The sequence below is a fragment of the Pseudorca crassidens genome, chromosome 6 (assembly GCF_039906515.1).
Source record: "Pseudorca crassidens isolate mPseCra1 chromosome 6, mPseCra1.hap1, whole genome shotgun sequence".
In the NCBI taxonomy this organism is placed as follows: Eukaryota; Metazoa; Chordata; class Mammalia; order Artiodactyla; family Delphinidae; genus Pseudorca; species Pseudorca crassidens.
In genome coordinates this window covers 89,004,851-89,026,284 of record NC_090301.1, presented here as the reverse complement: position 1 = coordinate 89,026,284, position 21,434 = coordinate 89,004,851, and the positions used below count along the sequence as shown (strand labels likewise).

At 32.7% G+C, this 21,434-nt stretch overlaps 1 protein-coding gene across 1 annotated transcript in view; it reads right to left on the bottom strand.

Annotated features, from left to right (window-relative positions):
* The window catches only part of LRP1B (LDL receptor related protein 1B), a 1,616,178-nt gene that overhangs the window by 215,572 nt on the left and 1,379,172 nt on the right, over positions 1-21,434 (bottom strand). Inside the window, exons 61-63 of the mRNA XM_067742376.1 lie at positions 18,280-18,479; positions 2,743-2,931; positions 1,763-1,911 (exon numbers count right to left, since the gene is read on the bottom strand). Coding sequence (XP_067598477.1) covers positions 1,763-1,911; positions 2,743-2,931; positions 18,280-18,479 — 538 coding nt within the window. The remainder of the gene's footprint in view (positions 1-1,762; positions 1,912-2,742; positions 2,932-18,279; positions 18,480-21,434) is intronic.

Genomic DNA, 21,434 nt, shown 5'->3' with positions numbered 1-21,434 from the left:
CTTATTCCTTTTATGACTACAGTGAGGCTGATGTTTTACTATCTATGTCCTGCTGTTTGAGATTTCATCTGTGTGTCAGACATCCTTTGGCTTTACTTTATTTCCAGTCAGCTAATGAGGCTCACTACACTGTAAAGGGCTTAGGCAGGTGTCATTTCCACTAAGTTACCTATAGCCTCAGTGTTGGGCCTCAGCAGAGTGACCCTGGTCTGCTCCAAATCAAGAGAACAGAGGTTATTTCAGAATAACCCAGAGGTTAAATTGAAAATCTGTCTAAACTAAACAAAATTAACAGAAATTATAATTAAAAAATTTTTAAAGATGTGACTTCTCCCTTAAATTTTACCTCTAGTTTGCTTATTTTACCTCCCATAGTGACAAATTGCTAGTTCTCTAAAAATAATGAATTTTGTTCACATAAATACTTAGGAGAGTATAATTAAAACAACACAGTTGTAAAGAAAAAAGAGACTGTGACCTGTGCTTTCAACTAGACATCAGAACCTCCTGATGGCAGCTCACACTAATTGCACACATACTCAAGTATATTCTACTTGCACTAGAGGGCTAGGGTAATAACAACAACACTTACTATGACCCAGGAACTTTTCCCATGTAATCTTCATAACGGTGGCCTGGAAATATTATCAATCCCATTTAAAAGATGAGAAAACTGAGGCATCAAGTAGTTAAGTAACAAAGCCAAGGTAATTCAGCTTATTTAAAGCAGTCAGAGTATGGTCAAAGTGAGTCTGGCTTCAGAGTCTATGCCCTTAACCACTACACATACTGCTTCCTGGAAGAGGTTGGATCTTTTTCGTTTATATGGTTCTTTATTGTATGAGCCTCATAGTCATAACTTAAGAGGCAAGTTGAGCTAGAATTAGCTTCTCTTTTTGAAAATAAGCACACCCTAAGAGAAATTCAGTCTCTTCCTATGATGTCACTGCTAGAATTGTAAAACCAGCAAATTTAAAACACAGAATTCTAAGAATAAATTTAGTCATGTTAAAAAACCAAATCACATTTCCTTTACAATTTTATCTTAAACAAGATAGTTACTCAAATATAAAAAATTAAATTTTATAATGCCATATGACTTTTGTCCAAATTTTGAAAGTAATAAAGTCCATGCAACTACCATTAAGTAGAAAAATTAACTTCTGAAATAGCTTCACTGAAAATAACTACATTTTGAAGAAAAAGAGATTTCAGAAGGAAATTATTTAGATCATATAAATTTTCAATAAAAATATCTAGAAAATTACTTTTTACAAACATATTTTCCATATCACTTACTCTGAAGAATGACAGAGAGGTAGAGATGGTGATACAGAGCAGATTATCTAGGAATATTTTTTTCTTTGTTTAAACTGCATATATCTTAGTCTTAACCCTATGCCTCAATCACCCTGGTATCTTGGAATAGGTCAAATTTCCCCTGATGATTCTGCTATGCCTGCTTACGATTTGCACCATTATTCTGTGTGGATCGGTGTAAGAATGGTTTCCATTTTTGTTTTTGTCTTCCTTTTAACCTCTATGTGTACTTCCTAAATTCCCATTTTAACAATATGTATCAAATTGCTTTTCCCTTACTCTGTGACCCTCTCTATAATGTATGGAATGTTTATCTAATGCTATGCCAAACAAAAAACATGATGTTTCAAAAACGGTTTACGTGAATAAACAAAACACAGGCAAAACCTTTATAACAACTTGCTCATACATGCCATGAAATGATTTCTAGACCTCCACTCACCTGACTGGCTGTGCAGTTGGATAAGCAAGTCCTGTTATCAGCTGCAAGATAGAAGTTGGTGGGACATGCACAGGTGTGAGTCTTTCCAGGGGCTAAAAGGCACAGATGACTACAACCTCCATTATTTGTCATACAGAGATGTTTGGAGACTACAGATGAGAAAGAAACAACAACAGAATGGGATAATCAAGGCCAATAATATAATATGGGATGAGAGATAGGACATTTAAGCTTCATAACTTGTATTTGAATACAACGTTGTAATCAAGAACTCATCAAGATTATAAATATAATTTTATTTTGTTAAAAACTCTACTCATCATCCTATGACATTTATTTTATCATTAAATAATTTTAAGAATGTATCTCCACAATAGAAAGTATTTTAGTAGGAAAAAAGTGTCCATCAGAAAAACAAACAGAGACTAAAAGTATTTTGGATGAGTATATACACAGGTTTAAAAATATAAATGTAAAATAAAATAATGAAATGATGGTCTACATGTAATAGTATAGTGGGTAGCAAAATAATCAAAACTTTATTCCATATGGCCTGATAGAATTCCCACTAGACGTATGCTTAAGCAAACTTGATACAGTTCTCATTTTTAGAGCCTCAGAGTTACATAAATATAGTTCCTTTCACCTAGCAGTCCAGAAACTAGGATCCTATAACTATTTTGTAAATAAATGATTTCAAGAATGCAGTCTTCACTTCTCCAACTACATGTATTAATGTCATTTCAGGTTAATATGATTTCAACAAATCCATAATTCTTGTACTATTATTGAGCTTCTAACCATATCCCTTAACAGCAGTATTTGATATCAACTGAATTTATTCTATACAATTATGCTAAGCAGTCAAATCTGGTAACCTTTCTCAAAAATAAATTTACACTTAACCTTAAAGGAAACAAAAATGGAATGTTACTAAAAGATGTTGATGCACTTATGGAAATCATGGAAAGAATAATTACCATCAGGTTGTCTATAAGAATGATACACCTGGATATCTGTGATGGCATGCCATGAGTTAATCAGTGAGAGTCTGTCTGCTCCCGAGGTTTTATGGGCACGGCTGAGTGACTTGGTTTTCCCATCAGTCCAGTAGATGTAGTCTTCAAACAATGTTAGTGCAATCACCCCTGGAATATCTTGATTAGGGACTGTAATAGGAGATGGTAAGATTAATGTTCAGTCTTGGAAGACTGCCAGTTAAAATATTCAATACTACATGGGCTGACAGATACAACTGCTACAGAACTTCGTGTGAATAACTGCTGTGACAACCTGTCAGGCCGGCAAGGTTCTTTATTACCGGTTAAGAGAATGCAGGATCTGGCACAGGAGGTTGCTTTGCTCAGATTTAGATTGTTTCAATCACTGGGAAGAAAATGAATTCAATCCTGCTTACAAGTAATGGCTGCTTCACCAGAAACAAATAACATCCAACATTTAAAACTTATATATATATGTATATCTCCATCAGTTGTTTCTAACTTATATCCTCCTTAAATCCACAGGTCATTGTACTGCTTTCTCCCACTTTTAAATGGATTAAATTATATATCCAGGATGAAATGTCTATCTACCTGGAGATAGAGTGACTATGACTACTATTAACCATTTTAGTCACTGAGATCTTATGAGTATTTTTGCTTGCAAAATAAGCTGGGATACGGATGGAGAAATATATAAATGTGACAAATAACAATGCATCATGCAGACTTAACAATTATAAAACTGCTTTGTTGCAGATTAAAATTGTTTTATAATTGTACATTCATTAGAGGACTGGGTTTAAATGTAAACAGTAGATTGAGCTTCACAAATGTAAATTTTTCTTTCAAGAGATTCCAGGGTCCTATCTGGCAAATAAGATGTAATAAATTTGTTTGGTGGTTTGGAGTTAAATAATTTTAAAATGTGATAGAGGGTTCTTCAACTTTTTTTAAAAAAAGCAATAAATAAAGAAAATTGAAATTCCCTAATTTGCACAAACATTCCAATATATTTCTCTATATAAATTTTTAGATCTACTTTTAAAAATTCTGCAAAATGTTCATTAATGAGAAAAGGTACTATAATTCAGGTAATATGTACTTTTTTATATATTAGAACATAATGACAGAATTTATGTTTGGCATATTCCTCATTCAGCAGTAACTGAAAAACTATCAAAATTTAAAATATAATTCACTTTTTCTAGGGAGGTTTACAGCCTTATTTTTAAGATGCTGGGTAAATTTATATTGTTAACTAGAAGTAGAAATTTTAAATCTACCAAATTGTTATTTTTACTCAGATGGGCAAAATGTGATCAGAGAATTCACTATGACTCAGAAAATACAGAAATAAAAGAGTTAAGACTCCTTCAAATGGGTGACACTTTAAGCCATTGACTACTATAAATAATGTAGTGTCTAGCCAGAAATCCGTCTCAGAAGAGATACTATGCATATGAAGGATATAAAAAAATCAAGAAAAATCCAGATGTGCACACTTTTGATGCAGATATTCAAACTGAATTATCCGTGTAATTCCCAGACATGGAGCCCATTGCCACAATGATAAGTAGAATTGAATAAAGAAAGATGAAAAGTAGGACATTTTACCAGAATGAATCATGTCTGAGTTATTTATGCAAACTATGCCCACTCTCCCCCTTTGACTATATAAATTCATTCCAGAAATATAAACAAATGTGGCAAAATGTTAACAATTGGGTGACTCTTGGTAATAGGTGATCATTACAGCAATCTTTCAACATGTGTGTATGTTTGAAACTTTTCAAAATAAAATAAAAATACTCAGAAAAAATTGAAAGTCTCAGAAACATTCAACTCAGATTTCCTTAGATGTCAAGCAAGTAATTACATCATTAAATAGGGATTCAAAAATTAATCATCACTTTAAAATAATGTCAGTCCACCAGAGATTCAATTAGCTTCTGTACAAAAAGTGAAGTTATTGTAAGAACTTGCCTATTAGCATCTCAAAAATAGCACAGTCTGTTGAACTATTCAATAACTAGAGCTGACATTTATTCAGCCCATGGGTGCCAGAAAGTAGGCCCTTGGCTCTAATGGGTGGGGGAGGCCATTCTGGTCCCAGAAGGAAGAATTATCAGGCCCACATATCGATAGATCTGAGATTGAGAAACCCCATAGTAACATATCAACTTTGTACACCTATTTAATTTAATACTCAAAACAACTCTATCATGAAACAGTTGACCTCACTTTCAGATAAGAAAACTAAGATTTGGAAAACAAGTAATTTGACCAGAGAGGATGGAGAAAACTATGAAGATGCTGGTATCTGAATCTAAATCGGATTGCTGGCTGCTGAGTTCTTTGCCACTTTACCTATCAGACTTTAAGAAAGCCGTCCTAGTAAGGTAAAGTGTGGTTATGGACTGAATTGTGTCCCCTCAAAATTCATATGTTGAAGCCCTAGACCCCAATATATCTGTATTTAAAGATAGGGCCTTTAAAGAAGTAAGTTAGATTAAATTAAGGTCTTCAGAGTGGGACCTTAATCCAATATAACTTCTCTTACAAGAAGAGAGGGACACCAGGGGTGTGCACATACAGAGAAATGGCCAGGTGAAGGCACAGCAAGAAGACGGCTATCTACAAGCCGAAGGGAGAGGCCTCAGGTGAAACCAAACCTGCAAACATCTTGATCTGGGACTTCCAGCTTCCAGGACTAAGAAAATACATTTCGGTTGCTTAATCCGCCAAGTTTGTGGTAGCCTTAGCAAACTAATACAAGTATATAAAACAATGGGACTAATTTCATAAGCTCCATGTGAATATCATTTTATTTAATTACTTGAATGCAATTACACTGTATATGATTTTCAGACATGAGACAATTTAAGCGCAGGGCAAGTTTGCTATCTCTAAGTTTGTAGTGATTGGCCACCAGAAACCCTCTGTTATCAGGTAATCAATATAAGTGTATAGATATCAGAAAAATGAACTCTTATTTTTGGCAAATAGCTGGATGTACAAAGAATGTAGAAAAGTCAGGTTAAAGTGAAGAAAAGTAGTCCATTTTCCCAGGAATTGAATCCGTTTGATTCAATTCCTTATTTGATACTGACAAAGAAAAACAGGACTAACACTAGGATCTTTATACAAGCCTATTCCAAGCCCATTCATTTGGTAAACATACTTATTTCCCAAACAGCAAGCATCAAACACAACCACCAGAGTATTCCTTCTAGAGAAAAGAAATGAAGTAAAAACACCAACTATGTTAACCAAAAGAAATCTAGTCTCATACATCTGTAACACTACAGTGGCTCCAACAAGCTACTCTCTAAGAGATAGTGACGTGTTCCCTAACACCACGACCAATGCCAATAAAAATCAAGTAAAATGAAAGAGAGCAAAACAAACAAACAAGAATCTTTACATATTGCCTTTTCTGGGGTTTGACTCATAACTTGGCAGTATGCCTCATTTCCTCTTTAGGACCTAAAATCTCCTTATGAGAGTTATTTGACTATCTGCTTAAGTTTCTGTGAAAAAACTGCTATATGGTAACTGATAAATGGTAAGTATAAATGAATGGATGCTGTGTTTGTTTTTCCATCAACACAAAGACTTCAACCTACATTGGGAGTAAATGAGATGTTCCGAGCCAAAGCATTACATATTTTGGTATGGGAAACGTTCCTGATTCAGAATGAGAAAAATAAACTTGCTTACTTTTGGTTGTATCTCTATTTATATACTTATTTTCACCTTATAGATATGTGTATATATGTACATCTATATGTGTGTATATACACGTGTGCGTGTATTAGGTATGTGTGCATATGTAACATATCTGTAATATATATATGCATAATATATACATACATGTATTATATATACATGCATATATTACAGAGCAACAAAAAAGATTAATCTTGTGATGTAATTTGGCAGTTAGTGGAGCTGACAAAATAGACAAAATATATATAAAATATAAACATGAAATGTGATGGTATATGTGAGAAATATTTAACACAAATTCTTACTAAGACATGGTTGAGTTTATGGAAAAAGCAGTCAATGTTTTCTCAGAATAATGGTTATCCTTTTCTAAGAGGAAAATAATATGGCCCCCTGTTATACATAAGACTGCTTTTGTTTGATTGAAAGAAAAATGCAAAAAATAAATGTAGGGAAACTTTCATTTTACAGGTATTCAGCAGACATACAAAAACGACACTAAAAACAGAACAGTTGTGTGGGCTGCAGTTTAACAGGTACTTATTATATATTTAAAACCTATTTTAAAGCTGCTTTCTGTAGTTAGGCCTCTATTCTGTACAACAGCGGTATTTATTGTACTGTTTCCAGCACTCCACTCAAGCACTAGGCTCCTAACTTTTATTTCATAGACTATATGTATCAGAAGAAAGGAGCTGATATTTGGCAAAAAATAAATCGAAGAAATACTCTTTGCGGAGTTTTTCTCTTTTAGTCAAGTAGGTTGCTACCCTGGTAAGGTTCCTAGTAATTACGATAAATAGAAAAAGTGGAAATCCAGAATATGCTTTCAGCTTAACTGTTGCCTCACAGTTAGAGATACTCTATTACGAAACTCTTGATTATTCATTTTTGGGAATATCATTTATCATGCTAAACAAGTATATTCCTGGATAATACCAGTCTAATTATATATTTGGGACTAACCTAGTTTAAATACTTAAGAACAGAATGCACCAATGACATAGTACTCATCTCTTGTTGAGTTAAAATCTTATAGTTGGAGTTCTGGGTAAGATATTACATTGGGATAATGGCAGATTCAACATAGCTTTGCCCAGTGGGTTAGTACTTAAATAGAAATTTTACTACTAATGCCATATTTTTTTCTGATTTTTCTCGAAGATTTACTTCAAGGATGTAAATGTCATTTTAAAATATTATATGGAACAATTTTTAATTTTGTTATTTAAAAATTATTATAAATATTTTCAAAGGAAGAACAAAGTTCAACCACCAAATTCAGTAGTTATTTTTATTAAGGAATCAAGATAAGAGTAACTTGAATATTGATTTTTTTTCTTTTAGTTATAAAGAATTTATGTATTGTTTGGAACACCTGAATGATCCAGTAAAGTCAACCTGACCCTCACTCTACGGCTGACAGTTTGGAAACAATCTCCTAAAACTTTAAAGTTAATAAGCATATCAAACAAAATATTAAATTCTATCATCTTTTGATTTTTAATACATTTTAAGACTCTCTCTCCCATTTTTCTTATTCTTGGTGTCATTGTCCCAAGTAGTCTCACCTTCCCTCACACCTGAAAAATTGCAAAATTAGTCTAATTTTTCTCATTGCTTTTAAACTCTTCCACTCTTCCAACCTTTTTTTTTGTAACAGCCAAGCTTCCTGTAGTAAACAGAGAACATGTTTTTAAATGATAATTGAAAAGAATTTAATTGAAAGAAGTCAGTCTTATGTACGCAACTGGTTTTATTATTTTTCTCTTAATTATTTACAGAGGTGTGGCTAAGGAACCGATGATAAAGTTCTTTCCTAGATCTGATACCAGAAGCTGGTGAAAGCTGTAGCTAAGGAAAAAGCCACCTACCAAAAGCAGATGACATTTGGCAGAGGAACTCAGCCACTGCTAAACCACTGTAGTTGGTCATGGAGGGAAAGGGGATAAATAAATATTCTGGCCTCTTGCTTCCTCCATTGTCTAATCTCCTGCCAATGCTTTCCATGGTTTAAATCCAATCTGAGGCTGGAAGGTAAAAGAGTTGGGGTGATGCAGTCCACAGAAGTCCGCCTTCTAGCATACAGAGCATGGCAAAGAGGCAAAGATAGAATAACTAGAACTCCCTCCAGTAAATATTTCCAATATTTCTTCTATCTCGCATCTCTCTTCCTTGATCAAAAACCACCAATGACAGCCATTCCCTAGGCAGTACTGTGCAAACTATTTAGCCTGACTGAAACTTCTGTCTTCAGAAGAGAAGATCAGGATCCTCACTAATCCTCTATTCTGAGAGACCTTGACACTAACAATTTTCCCTGATATCTTTCTAGAAGTCTAATTTACAATACGGTATGTAGAGAAGCCAGGAATTAAAGTAGTAGAACATGAAAACCAAAAAGGAAGATATAAAACAAAGAAAAACAATTAGCATTCAAAAAATGAGGTGAGATTAATCAAAGGCTACAAAAGGAGTGTAACATGATAAAATTAGATGATGGAAAAAAGTGATCTAACATGTCAAGAAAGTGGAAGATTCATGACAGTGGTGAGTACGTGGGTGAATAATGGTTTCTAGTTTATAGAGAGTAATGGAGAAGAGTGGGTTGAGGGGAAAATGGCCATAGTATACTAATTTCCAGAGAATGACTGCTGAGTCAGTAGCTTTAGTTACAAATGCCCCATCAAAAAGAGTATGCTTTATGTAACCTTAGTGCCAAGAACATTTGTTCTTTGTCCGTAATTGGGCATCCCCTTCAGTGTTACTGTTGGCAGAAGATGTTTTTAAAATAATTATTTCCTCAGAACCATCTACAACAGGCTACAAAATATTCCATTTAACATTTGCCTACATGAACATTTTTTCCTGCCTACTCTTTAATACAACCCTGCTTAATGGAAACAGTACTACAAATAAAATTTCAGGCATATGGATCCAAAATCCATTGTTCAAAATCAATAAAAACATTATCAAATGGTAGAAACACTAATAATAGTCAATATCACCAAACATGATGATAAAATGTTCAAAAGTTATTTTTTCCAATAAAAAGTATGATCTTTCAAAAAGTTCATCCATCACTGAAACCTTAAAGAGGAGGAAAAATAAAGGTCTTCCATTCAGCATATGTCAGAGTACATAGCAGATATGAGCTGATGCTACTTGAGCGTCTATTATATGAGGCTGCCTTTGGAATACCGACACTGATCAAATGTCCAGACAAAAGTTACATGTCCTTCCTTAATGCAGTAGTTTACACTGGGACACTTAAATGTGAAACTTTTTGAAATAAATGTAATGTATGATGGCAAAATATAGAAATTATTTAGAGCTCTTCTTTAAATTAAAACCATTATTAAAAGACAGAAGGCATCCTTTGCCTACCCTTTTCTGGTATTCCTTGCCTTTTTTTGTCTACCTTGTCACCTCAAATCATATACACTCTCTTCATAGATTAGGAATATTCAACTTCATATAATTTAATCCCTTCCCTTCCCTCACATATCTTTAAATTATTCATAATATAAGGTCATATATGGCCACTTTCATATTTAATATCTAAAAAGAGTATTTCTGCTAATGAATAGCAGTATTTATAAGTTTACAATGTAAATTATAGTTCATTTACTTTGAAAACTAAACTGTGCCTATAAATATCGTCTCTTGATGATGACACTGCTCTTCAATCTCTGAAGTAAACAAAACAACACTGTTTCATGCACTTGGTAAAGATATATTCCAGTTGCTTTGAAACTCTCTGGACTTTTCTACTGGTGATACAAACCTTCATAGATACTTGGAAATGTACTTTCAGAGCTGACCATCAGTACTAAATATAAGTTATGACATTCTACATACATATGCGTTAAGAATGTGTTTGTTAGAGCGTCCTAATGAAAGCTGAAGACTTTGAAAAGCCCTTTGCCTTTGGAACAGATATCAAGTAGAGCCATTTACATGAATTTAGTATCTGGTTGTCCCACATTCCTATAATTATAAATATGCTTCTAGAATGAAAACAGAAAAGAGTGTAACATATTACAAGCATTTTCAAACGTGTTCTAGTACTCCTAGGAATAACTAGGGATAAGTGAGTGAACTGAATGAACAGTCCTCCTCTCCCCCAGTTCCAACCTCAGTCAATTCCTTTAAGAAATGTTAAAAAATCACTGATTGATTAGAAGTCCTATTTTGTGGGTAAGAACTTTGAACTATAGTGTGGCAAAGCAACTTGCCTAAATTAGAGAGTAACCTAACCAAAAACTAAAGCTACTAATTCCCAATGCTGCACCATGTCATATTTGGGACGGATAACACTGTTGAAAGTGGCTGAAAACTCATATAGGGTAATTCTTTAAATTTATATTTTAAAAAGTATATGGAATGCATGTGACATTTGCAAAATAATAACCTGTTTAGACATATACACAATTTAACGTAACATGTTCTATTCAAGGGACAAAAATAAAAGATATGATTGACACTGAAATTCTAAAACTTTTCAGAAATGGCAGTTAATTTCAATTTATTTGACTGGTTCAGGAACATTTCTATAGTAACTGAATTTTATTTTGCTCCCTTCCATTAACTTTTATTGTATTGTAAACAGCAGCACATCAACACCATTGGCATAAAATAGCCTGTGAAGTCAACTGTTTGTAACAGACTGTGAATGATAGGAAATTTTTTTTCAAAAGTACTAAAATGCAATATCTTATCAAGAAAGAAACACTCTAGAATATTGTAAAATTGGACGGTGGTGTTTATTAGATTCTCTCTCTTTTTTCAGTGGGCTTTGGTGGATATTTACATTTTCTAAAGACCTAAATGCAACAGCTACTGACTTTCAGGATACAGGAGCACAAAGTACTCCCTTTGTCTTTTTCAGTGTGTTTTTCCCCCTTAGAACAAAACCCGCTAAATATATCTTTGCTATTTCACCAGTAGCACACTGAGATCTGGATTCTTTTCCCAACATTGATTAGATGATCACTGCATGGGTTATGATTTGGATTTTAAATCCAAGCACAGAACTGCCTCCTCACAACACAAACTAGATTCCCAGAGCAATAAACAAACTAAAGTGTTGGACTGTCAATACAATACTGACACTTCAATATGAGTATCTTCAGGTCTAGGAGTATAGAAACAAATGAAGAGTCAAAGTCAACATAATAGCATGAAACTTTAAAGAATTTTTCCACAAAATAAAAGTTCAGTGATAAGCTATAGTTTAGAATCATACCCAATGATTACTTTTCTGAGAAATTAGCAGTTGTGAGTGTATATTTTTCCAGTGTGCTGGATAAAATATGTACATAGCCGACTGATTTAACACAAGGTTAAATCATTCAGTGACTCGAAGAATATTCTGAAAAAAAAAAGTACTAGAAATAAATTTTAAAACTCAAGGTCAAGCAATGTTTTTCTTAGCTCACCCTTTTGTTATTACAGTTTACACAGTATTTTCAGTCTTTTTGTCAAAAAACTACCTCTCTATCTCAAGTTCAATGGCAACTCACAAAAAAATGAGGAAAAATAAATCTGAATTTATGTGCTTTGATACAAGCAGTCAAAATGAAATTGTGATCTAAATATAATTTTCTGGTATTTAATTTTCTTTTCATTAAATGGAAAACAAAATCTCTAAGTTAAGCAAGATATGCAGAGTTAGGGCTGAAATTTTTCTCAGAAATGTCTATAAAATGTAACCTATTTTATAAACATTTCATTAGAGAAGGCTATACTTTCATGATGCATAAAATTAATAACAAAGGATCTTTGCTGTGTTCAAATTTCAGGAATTCCGTGACATAAATTTTCAAATAAGAGTAGAAGTTTTCCCATAGGCAGGAGATAAAGTTAGTTTGGAAAGAGCCAACAGAAATATCAAAATGTCCCACTAAAGCAAGGTGTACATTTTTAAGCAACATGATTGTTCTCTTCACACCTTCAAATAAACAAACACACACAAAAACTGGATTTAATGAGCTATACTCTTTTATTTACAGTAATTATATTCTAATGGCTTACGTTTTTGTTTATTTATTTCTCATATATTTTGCAATTTATCTATGTCTACTATTTACATTAATCTGAAAAAGTTCAAGTATGGATATACCTTTATATATATAGGTGTGTGTTTATGCTATAACTGTTGCTATTAGAAACTATAACAAGCAGACAGAAAAATCTTCAGTTAGTCATCTTTTCAAAAACAAGGGGGCCTTGTGGAGAATGGAAGAGGCTTTGGAACCAGTTAGATCTGGGTTCAAATTCTAACTATGAGCTATTTGACTTTGGACAAATTATTTAATCTCTTTAAACTTATTTCCTTATTGCAAAATGGCTTTAATGACACATCTCATAGTGTTCACTGATGGAATGGCTAAAAAAGCATGTATTGCATCAAGCAGTTTCTTGAACACAGTAGGCTTCTAATAAAAGTATGAGTTTATAAGGGGATGGTTCCAGTTCTTGGAACCACAGTATTAAGCTAAGAAAATTTCCACTGAAAGCCAATAATAATAATAAATCATACATGCAAAACATCTAATACAACATCATGCTCAAGAACATATGTTTTCTTCTCTCATTGATTTGGTAAGTTCACAAGTACTCAACTTTAAAAGATATTAATAACTTTTGCAGTAATAATCAGGGAGAACTGAGGACTGGATAGGTGATTTGAGATTTTAACTAAGGAAATAAATCTGGTTATTACAGATTTATTTGTAAATAAATTGGAGACTAACCTGAAATTAAAACTTTGGGATTTGGCAAAAATTCTAAAGTGATCCACCTAACTGGGAGACTTAGAATTTTAGTTCTGGAATTCCCCTTTGATGCCATTTTTTCCAATACCCTTATTTCTATGGATGAGGCAACTGAGACCCAGTGAAGCTACACATACATTTCAGGGTGAAAAAGCTTTCTAACAGTGGATCCCACCCCAACCCACCCTCACCCTTAGGTTCCCCAAGCTTCTTTTAAGATGCTAAGGGTTTTCTTTCTCCAGTCTGAGAAGATCCTTTTACTCAAAGATTTGTGCTCCAACAAAGTTTTAGAACTTCTTATCCAACATCAAAGCCTAAAATTCTCTGAGGAGGACTGTGGTTTGGGGGTGGTAAGAAATCAGTCCCAAAAATATAGGCCTACAAGAAGAATATTATTATTTAGAATCATTGTGTTTAGAATATATTTAGAATCATTCTGTTTCTGTATAAAGACAGATTTAAACTTAAAAACTGAGCATTTCAATCTGGAGAACATTTTGAAATGCCAAGTTTCTCACTGGACCTATTTTATATCTCAAGGAATAGTAGGAGGAGAGAGATTCACTCATTTGCAATCTTTCTTCTAGGTAAATTATCAGGTATTCAGAAAGGCTTTTTAGGTAAATATATGATAAAGAATGTTTAACCATATCCTTAGAATTTCTTTGATGTTGACCCTTTTGTTAAATAAATGTACCTCTCATCAAGACAGAGCTTTTCAAGAAGAATCTCTAAGTTATGCTTAGTCTAGTACTTTTTATTTCTTTAAAAAATGTACAAATATATTTGAAATTCATAAGTTATCCAAACTGTGAGTTATTTCCCCCTGGCTAAGTAGATAATAATATAAATCATTCACTTAATATTTGCAGCTCAACCACCAATATTTCTGCTGTTTTAAGTTTACAGATCTTTCCTCTTTATTCTGCTAAATAACTATTGAATGTAACATTTTATCCCCATTCCCACAGCTATAATCACTTCAAGTGTTTTCTCCTAAAATATTTTAACAGCCTCTAAATTGGTTGCCCTTCCAGGGTCTTTCATTTTCCATGCTGTTGTCAAATCTAATAACAGCACTCTATCAACTAAATGCCATCAATGTCTCCCTATGACCTATATGATAAATTCCAAATTACTTAACATACAAGGCCTGTCACAATCTGGCCCCAATTTGCCCTTGTTCATCTAGTGTCATTATCTTCCTCTTACACAACTTCCAGTTTACAAATTGTGTAAACCCCATACTGTTTCAAGACTCTATTACATTTTTGCACATGCTGTTCCCTCTGTGTGATGAATCCTTCCTTCATTTCCCCATATGGAGAGCTTGTCCTACATCTTTCAGATTTTTCAAAGATCCCATCACTTCACCAAACACTTCCCTAATCCAGCCTGCATACTGTACATATACTGCTAACACCAATCTAATTTATGTTTTTACCTTCATATCAGTCTCTTCCCCCCACTAAACTATAGGTGCTTTGAAGGCAGGGACTTATTCAGTTTTGTAACTCCAGGGCCTCACATAATGCATGGCACAGAAAGAGACAACAGTAAATGTTTGTTGAATGAATGAAGGAATGAATGGGAAGATCTAAAAAAAAAGAAATCAGAGAAATTTAAAAAATGAACAATGAAACTGTGATTTAACTGTCTCTCTCAGTTATCCAGTAGTATGCATACTATTCTACAGTATTATTATATCATATTATTATATAATTATTGGAGTAAAAACCAGTAGAATAATATACACAGGCATTAGGGAAAGATTCATGTAACTAAGATTACACCTAAATGTTCCCAAGATAGCAAATTGACTAATTCTCTTTTTTTTAAATTTTACGATGTAGTGCTTGGACTTGTTAAGAAGGTGGGTTGGGGTAGAAGAGGTAGCAGAGAAAGACGGATGTAAGTTCTCAAGCAATTTTCCAGTTACATGGTCCTCAGAGGTAATCTGATCTATCGCTTAGGCACAGAACTCAGATCTTTTAGAAATTCTTAGGCTGGGCAAGTAATAAAATAATGCTTCATTTATGGAAATGCTGTATGGTTTAAACCACAACATGTTTGGGGGAAAAAACCTTCTAAACTGTAAAGTGATACTCATGGTTTAGTTTTTTCTCCATTATTAAACTTTGACTTATTAAAAGAAAAACGTAATTCTGAAATTTTCATACACCCTTTATACTCTCAGATTACTTTGTCATGACTGGCATATCCCATTCTTTTGATGAGCTCTGGCTCTAGTTTTAATAAAAAGAATAAATGAGAACAATAATACTAGTCTGGTTAAGAGAGAAGAGAGGTCAGTGGCCAAACTAATACAAAAGTTACTAATGTTATAATAGTCTCATTTTCCACCTCCAAATATGCAACTAGAAAACCACAGCTTTTTTTATGTCTTTATGGGGACAATGCAAGGAGTAAAAAAATCCTATTCCTCTTTACAGACATTGCAAATGAATGACTCTTTTTTCATTGGTTGTGAAATTGGCGTAAGTCAGGCTGTGTACAGTTAGTAGCTCATTAGTAACTACCAGGTAATTACTGGCTTGCATTCAGATATTGACAGATGCCTAATAAGACACTTAGTGAATTTTTCATTAGTCTTTCTGAAAAAGCCTTCAGGAGAAAATATTTCTGAAGGCAGGAACTCTTTTACTTTCCTTTTCTCCCCCCTTGAGCCTCAAAGTATTTTCAAAAATCAGATTTTTAAATGTTAATAACATCATGCCTGAATATCTTTCAGCCAAATATTTTACTCTTCAGTAAATTTAGTTTCACTTCTCCTTGCTATCTATGTCCATCTACCCAAAGTCATCACCAGTACTGTGATTGAAAGACACTTAATTTACATGCATTCAATTTTGTATTAAGTTTTCAAAGCATTAGTCATCCACATATCTGACATAATTTTAAAATAATGGGGAGGGGATGGAATCAATAGTTTCTAATGGACATTTTTAACTAGTTTTTGTTATTCAAACAAAAGGCTCAAACAAAAATAGGCAAATATTTGATGCTAGAATATATTTTAAATATTTACCTATCTAACCAAAAATTGTTTAAATTTTACTGTACAGTGAAATTTTAGCACAAAGTAGTACATTCACAACAACTTAGCACGCTAAAAATACATGCTAAAAATGGTTATGTGGTGAAAATACTGATTGCTACAATAAAACTCAATTATATCATCTACAAAAGTTGCAGAACATTTCATTATTGATTCTTCAAAGGAGATATAACTGCTGAATGCTAAGTGTAATTTTGATTTGACAACATTGCTTTTGCTGTAATTAAAACCCTAAAGTGATCTTTAAATAACTCTTCATTCCAATTGCATCCTGATGAGTTTCTTTATAATTGGAATGCCAACACCTAAATAAGCGACTCATCCGACACTTGTCATACTTCAATGTTCCCACCCTTAAAAAAGCACCTCTAAAAGCTTTCTGTTGGCATTTTTAGTTAGACATATTTATTTAAACAACAACTGAGAGAAACTTGGGCAGAGTTAAGGAGTGATGTGACTTCAGTGATGTATACCTCCTTTATTATTTATTTTTTTAAATTTATTTTTATTAAGGTATACTTGATTTACAATATTATGTTAGTTTCAGGTGTACAACACAGTGATTCAATAGTTTAATAGATTATACTCCATTTAAAATTGTTATAAAATTTTGACTATATTCCCTGTGCTGTAAAAATATATCCTTGTAGCTGTTTTATTTTATACATAGGAGTTTGTAACTCTTAATCCCCTAATTCCACTTGCCCCTTCCCACTGTTAGTTTTTAATTTTTTAAAATTCAGTGGCTTCATTCTTCTCTACACTGGCATACATTTAAAGGGCTTCACCTGACAGGATTAAATTATCAATAATTCTCTCTTCCTTGTCATTTCACCTCTCTCCTTCTTCCAGGGGTTTTGATCTAAGCTTACTGCCAGAGAAGAAAAAAATCTCTTAAGCTAAGCCATACAAATGTATGGCTTTACTTGGGATCTCTCAGTGAAACTTTACAGTCTCTCAGTACTTTACAAGATATTTGAAGATGAAAACACCTAATAACAAAGGTGACATTAAGTCACTACAGATTAATAAATATTTGTTCCTCTTCTTCATTCTGGGAAAAACCTAATCTTTAAAAAGCTACCTGCATCTAAAATATTTTGAGTGTTCATGAATTGTTTGTGGTTTCTGTTATATTCATGTCATCTTCACTTGGATCCCATTCTTTTTTATTATGTCCTTCTCCTTTGCTCTTGTTAATTCCCTCATCCTCAGCTATTTTTTCCTCTAAGACTTTTTGCCCATCCCTAATTCTAGCATTACCTCCCCCATATCAAATTGCTTCCTTCATTTGTTTTATATTTAGAGTCTTATAATCTACTCAGAGTTATAAAAAATAGAAAAATAAAGTACCTATAGAATTTATATTCAAATAATTTCCTAAACGTTACTCTAATTTGAAAGCTGTTTTTCATGTTACTTTTTGTTGATGCTGTTGATTACATAACAATAAATTTAATCATGTATGTAGTCTAACTGATAACTTTTAAATATTACTTCACTGTCTTTAAAGAATTATACTTTCACTTAGTATTTAAAAAAAGAAACCTATCAGATTGCAATAATAACCTTATTTTTATAAGCAAGTATTCTGTTTCAGTTCAATTAGGATATATGTATATATTAACTTATAAAAATATCATTCATTTACTATAAAAACTATTTAGAAAAGTACAATTAGAGAAAACATTGACAATGTCAAAGTGATTTTATGTATGACTATAGAAGGTCTGAATAAATATATCTAATTCTTATTTACCAATATTGTCACAAAGGAATATAATAATGTAATCTTAAATTAAGAAATGTATTTGATGAAAGTATATAAAATAAATAAATAAATATATATATATATATATTTTTTTTTTCTAAATGACTATTTTATGCACTGGTGAAATACTGAATCATTTGTGCTATGGGACCAACCTTTATGTCTGTGAGATCCATCCATGTTGCTAAATTCAATATGATTTTCATCAGCCCAGTAGAGTCTATGGTTGACATAATCTATTGTTAGTGCCATAGGTCTAGAAATCTTGGTTTCTACGACAACACTCTGATTGGTTCCATCCATTCCAACACGTCCAATGTGAGGATACTCACAGCAGTCAATCCAATATAAATACCTAGAAAAGAAAATCAATAGCCACGTTGTTTATAGACACTCAGAGAGTAAAACATCTTACAGTATTTCTCTTATTTACTTAGCTATTCCCAAATTAATTCTTGTATCTCTCTAATTGCAGCTTGTAAGAAGCATACTTCAATGCAAACTTTTCTTATGCTTTTTTTTAAAACATGTAGTACACTTTGAAATATCCATATAATTTTAAACATATGTTTCCTTTAGTATACAACTCATACGTATATAACATTTCTGCAAGTGTTAACAAATAATAGATGCCCAAAACTAAAGAGGTAAACCTTCAAAATGCATCTATAATGTTAGAGGAATAAAACTATCTAAATATTTTTTTTTCTTTTGTGTTTTACCTATGAAAAATTAAAAATGAATTACGGAGAAGTACATTATATTTTTTTGAATGTTCATTGTTCAGTGTGGTAGCCACCAGCCAACTGTGACTCTTTAAATTTAAGTTAATTAAAATCATATAAAATTAAGTAAATTCCAAAAGTGAAAAATAATTTCCTCCATTAAATCTGCAGTACTATTAACAAAGTACTGCAGATTCTTAGAGGTCAATAGTAATGTTTTTGAAGTCATTAAGTAAATTATGAATTTCAAATGGTCTGAGCTCCATGTAATAGCAAATATCTTTTGTTTGTATTCTGAACATTTTATTTGGCTAATCTTATCATCATCTTGAACCAAGATACCACAAAGAAGAGGAAGAGCATATTTCATGGAGTCCAACATCTCTTACATCACTCCCAATAAGTTCACTGAGAGTTTGAGGTCTGAAATCCTCACCCTGACACTCAAATTCTTCATTACTAGAAACAGACTTTTCCAATTTACTTCCCACTATTGAAATGTATGAACTGAGGTCTAGTTGGAGTATTTATAGTCCTACATTTTCACTTTTTTGCTTTTATCATATCATTTGCCTTGCTCCTGCCTCTTCAATACAGATATTATGATTCAGATGTTATTCAGTGTCCCCTCTGTTCTCCACAAACTCTTCTCTGATTTGTGTCAGTTCATGTTTTTCAAGGTAGGTTACAAGATTATATATATTTGAGAAATGGTTTGTTAAGCAAAGTAAGCATCATCTTGTTAATTATAGGATTCTTCAGAGCTTTTAATATGCTATATGATATAATGACTCTCTAAGAGGGAGCTAAAATATCCTTTGTTTATCACATAGTTTTGGGTAACTACATTTATTTTCCTAGAGCAGTTCCTAGGAAACACACTTTAGGAAACTGTGCTTTAGCACCTTCCGGTCTACAGAATTTCTTTATCACATGTATAACTGAACAACACATATATCATGCACATAGGAACCCACAAAGCAGTAATGATGTGGGTTCTCAGGCTTCAGAATCGGAGAACCTAACTCAATAAATCAGTTGGTGAAACATCTCTGATAAACCCCAAAGCCGTGCTTAAGTGGATTGAGAAACATATCTTGAAACAATGATTCACTGAGGCTATATAATATGTGTCAGACATTGCTTAGTACTGGGAACACAGAGGTAAACAGATATGATTTTTGCCATCAAAGATCTCTCAGTGAATACAGTAGAGGTGAATGTAAAACAAATGAAAAAATTAAAGCATGTTATGATAAAACTACTTTACCATGGAGGCACAAAAGAAGGAATGACAATTTTACCCAGATGGAAAAAAGCATGAAAAATCTTATCTTCATTAACTACCTTATAAATTTCTTGATAACAATGATCTTTTATCTCTTTCAGAATTTAGAATAAAGTATAACTTAAAGATTTTAATGCTGCAACAGGTCTTGAAGATCATGTAGTTTCAGGCCTTCATTTCACTGACAAACTGAGACCATAAAATATTATGAGCTTTGTCCTAGTCTGTTATGATAGTGATAAAGCTGGAACAAGGGCTCAGGTCTCTAGATTTATAGACTAGCTTTTTTTAAATGTATTTTTTTATATTTAAGATAAAACTCATATTCCATTAATAATGTTGTCTAGCTTTTTTTTTTTTTTTTTCTAAGCAACACTATGCAGAGTCTTAAAAGCAAAAAAGGCCTAAAAACATGTTACTTGGGTTCATATTCCAGGTCCACCCATGTGAACTTGGCACTTTAGTTAGCCTCCCCTGAGCCTGGATTTACTCATACGTTCAAAAGTGATAATAATAGTTTCTACTCACAGAGTCCTGTAAGGATTAAAAGAGAGAACACAGGGAACAAACTTGGAACATTTATGAACATGTAGTTAAGTATTCAGCAAATATTAACTATTATTATTTTACTTGCACTAGCTACACAATATATGCATTCATATTGGTTTAGTGATAACTGTCTAATAAATTACTGCATCTGGATTGTATGTATGTTATTACATGATTTGCCTGGATTTTATCATGTGTGTTATTACCTGATTTGCCTATTTAAGTACCCATCAATTAGAAGAATATTATAAAAATGTTTTACTGTACTGAAGGAAAGCATAGTTTAACTGTACTCAGTATAAATGAGCCTTCATAAGCACAGAAATTACTGTGCATCTCTCCTTATGGGTAGCTAACTTGTGATGACTAAATTTCATTTCCTTTTCCATAATTAAGCCTCATTACTATACATTTAAGTTTCTCAAAAAGCCCATACTAGACATTCTGGTCATTTTAACATCTAAAATGCAACCTGCCAAATGTTATCCAAGTAAAAAATTTGTTGTAAATAATTAAAGCTGAAAAATGAAAAGTTCAGTGAAAATGTCAAAAGGAGAGCCTTAAATTTCACCCATATAATATGTAAAATTTACCTAAGATCACATACGAAAAATCTCAGCTCCAAATAATAGCTATTCTGTAAGTTATAACCAAGAGTAAACATATAAAAGAATGTCTTCTTGTAACCATAACAACAGGCTTTTGTGATTCCTGAGGATGTCTTTTATAGTTGAATCTGATACATTTT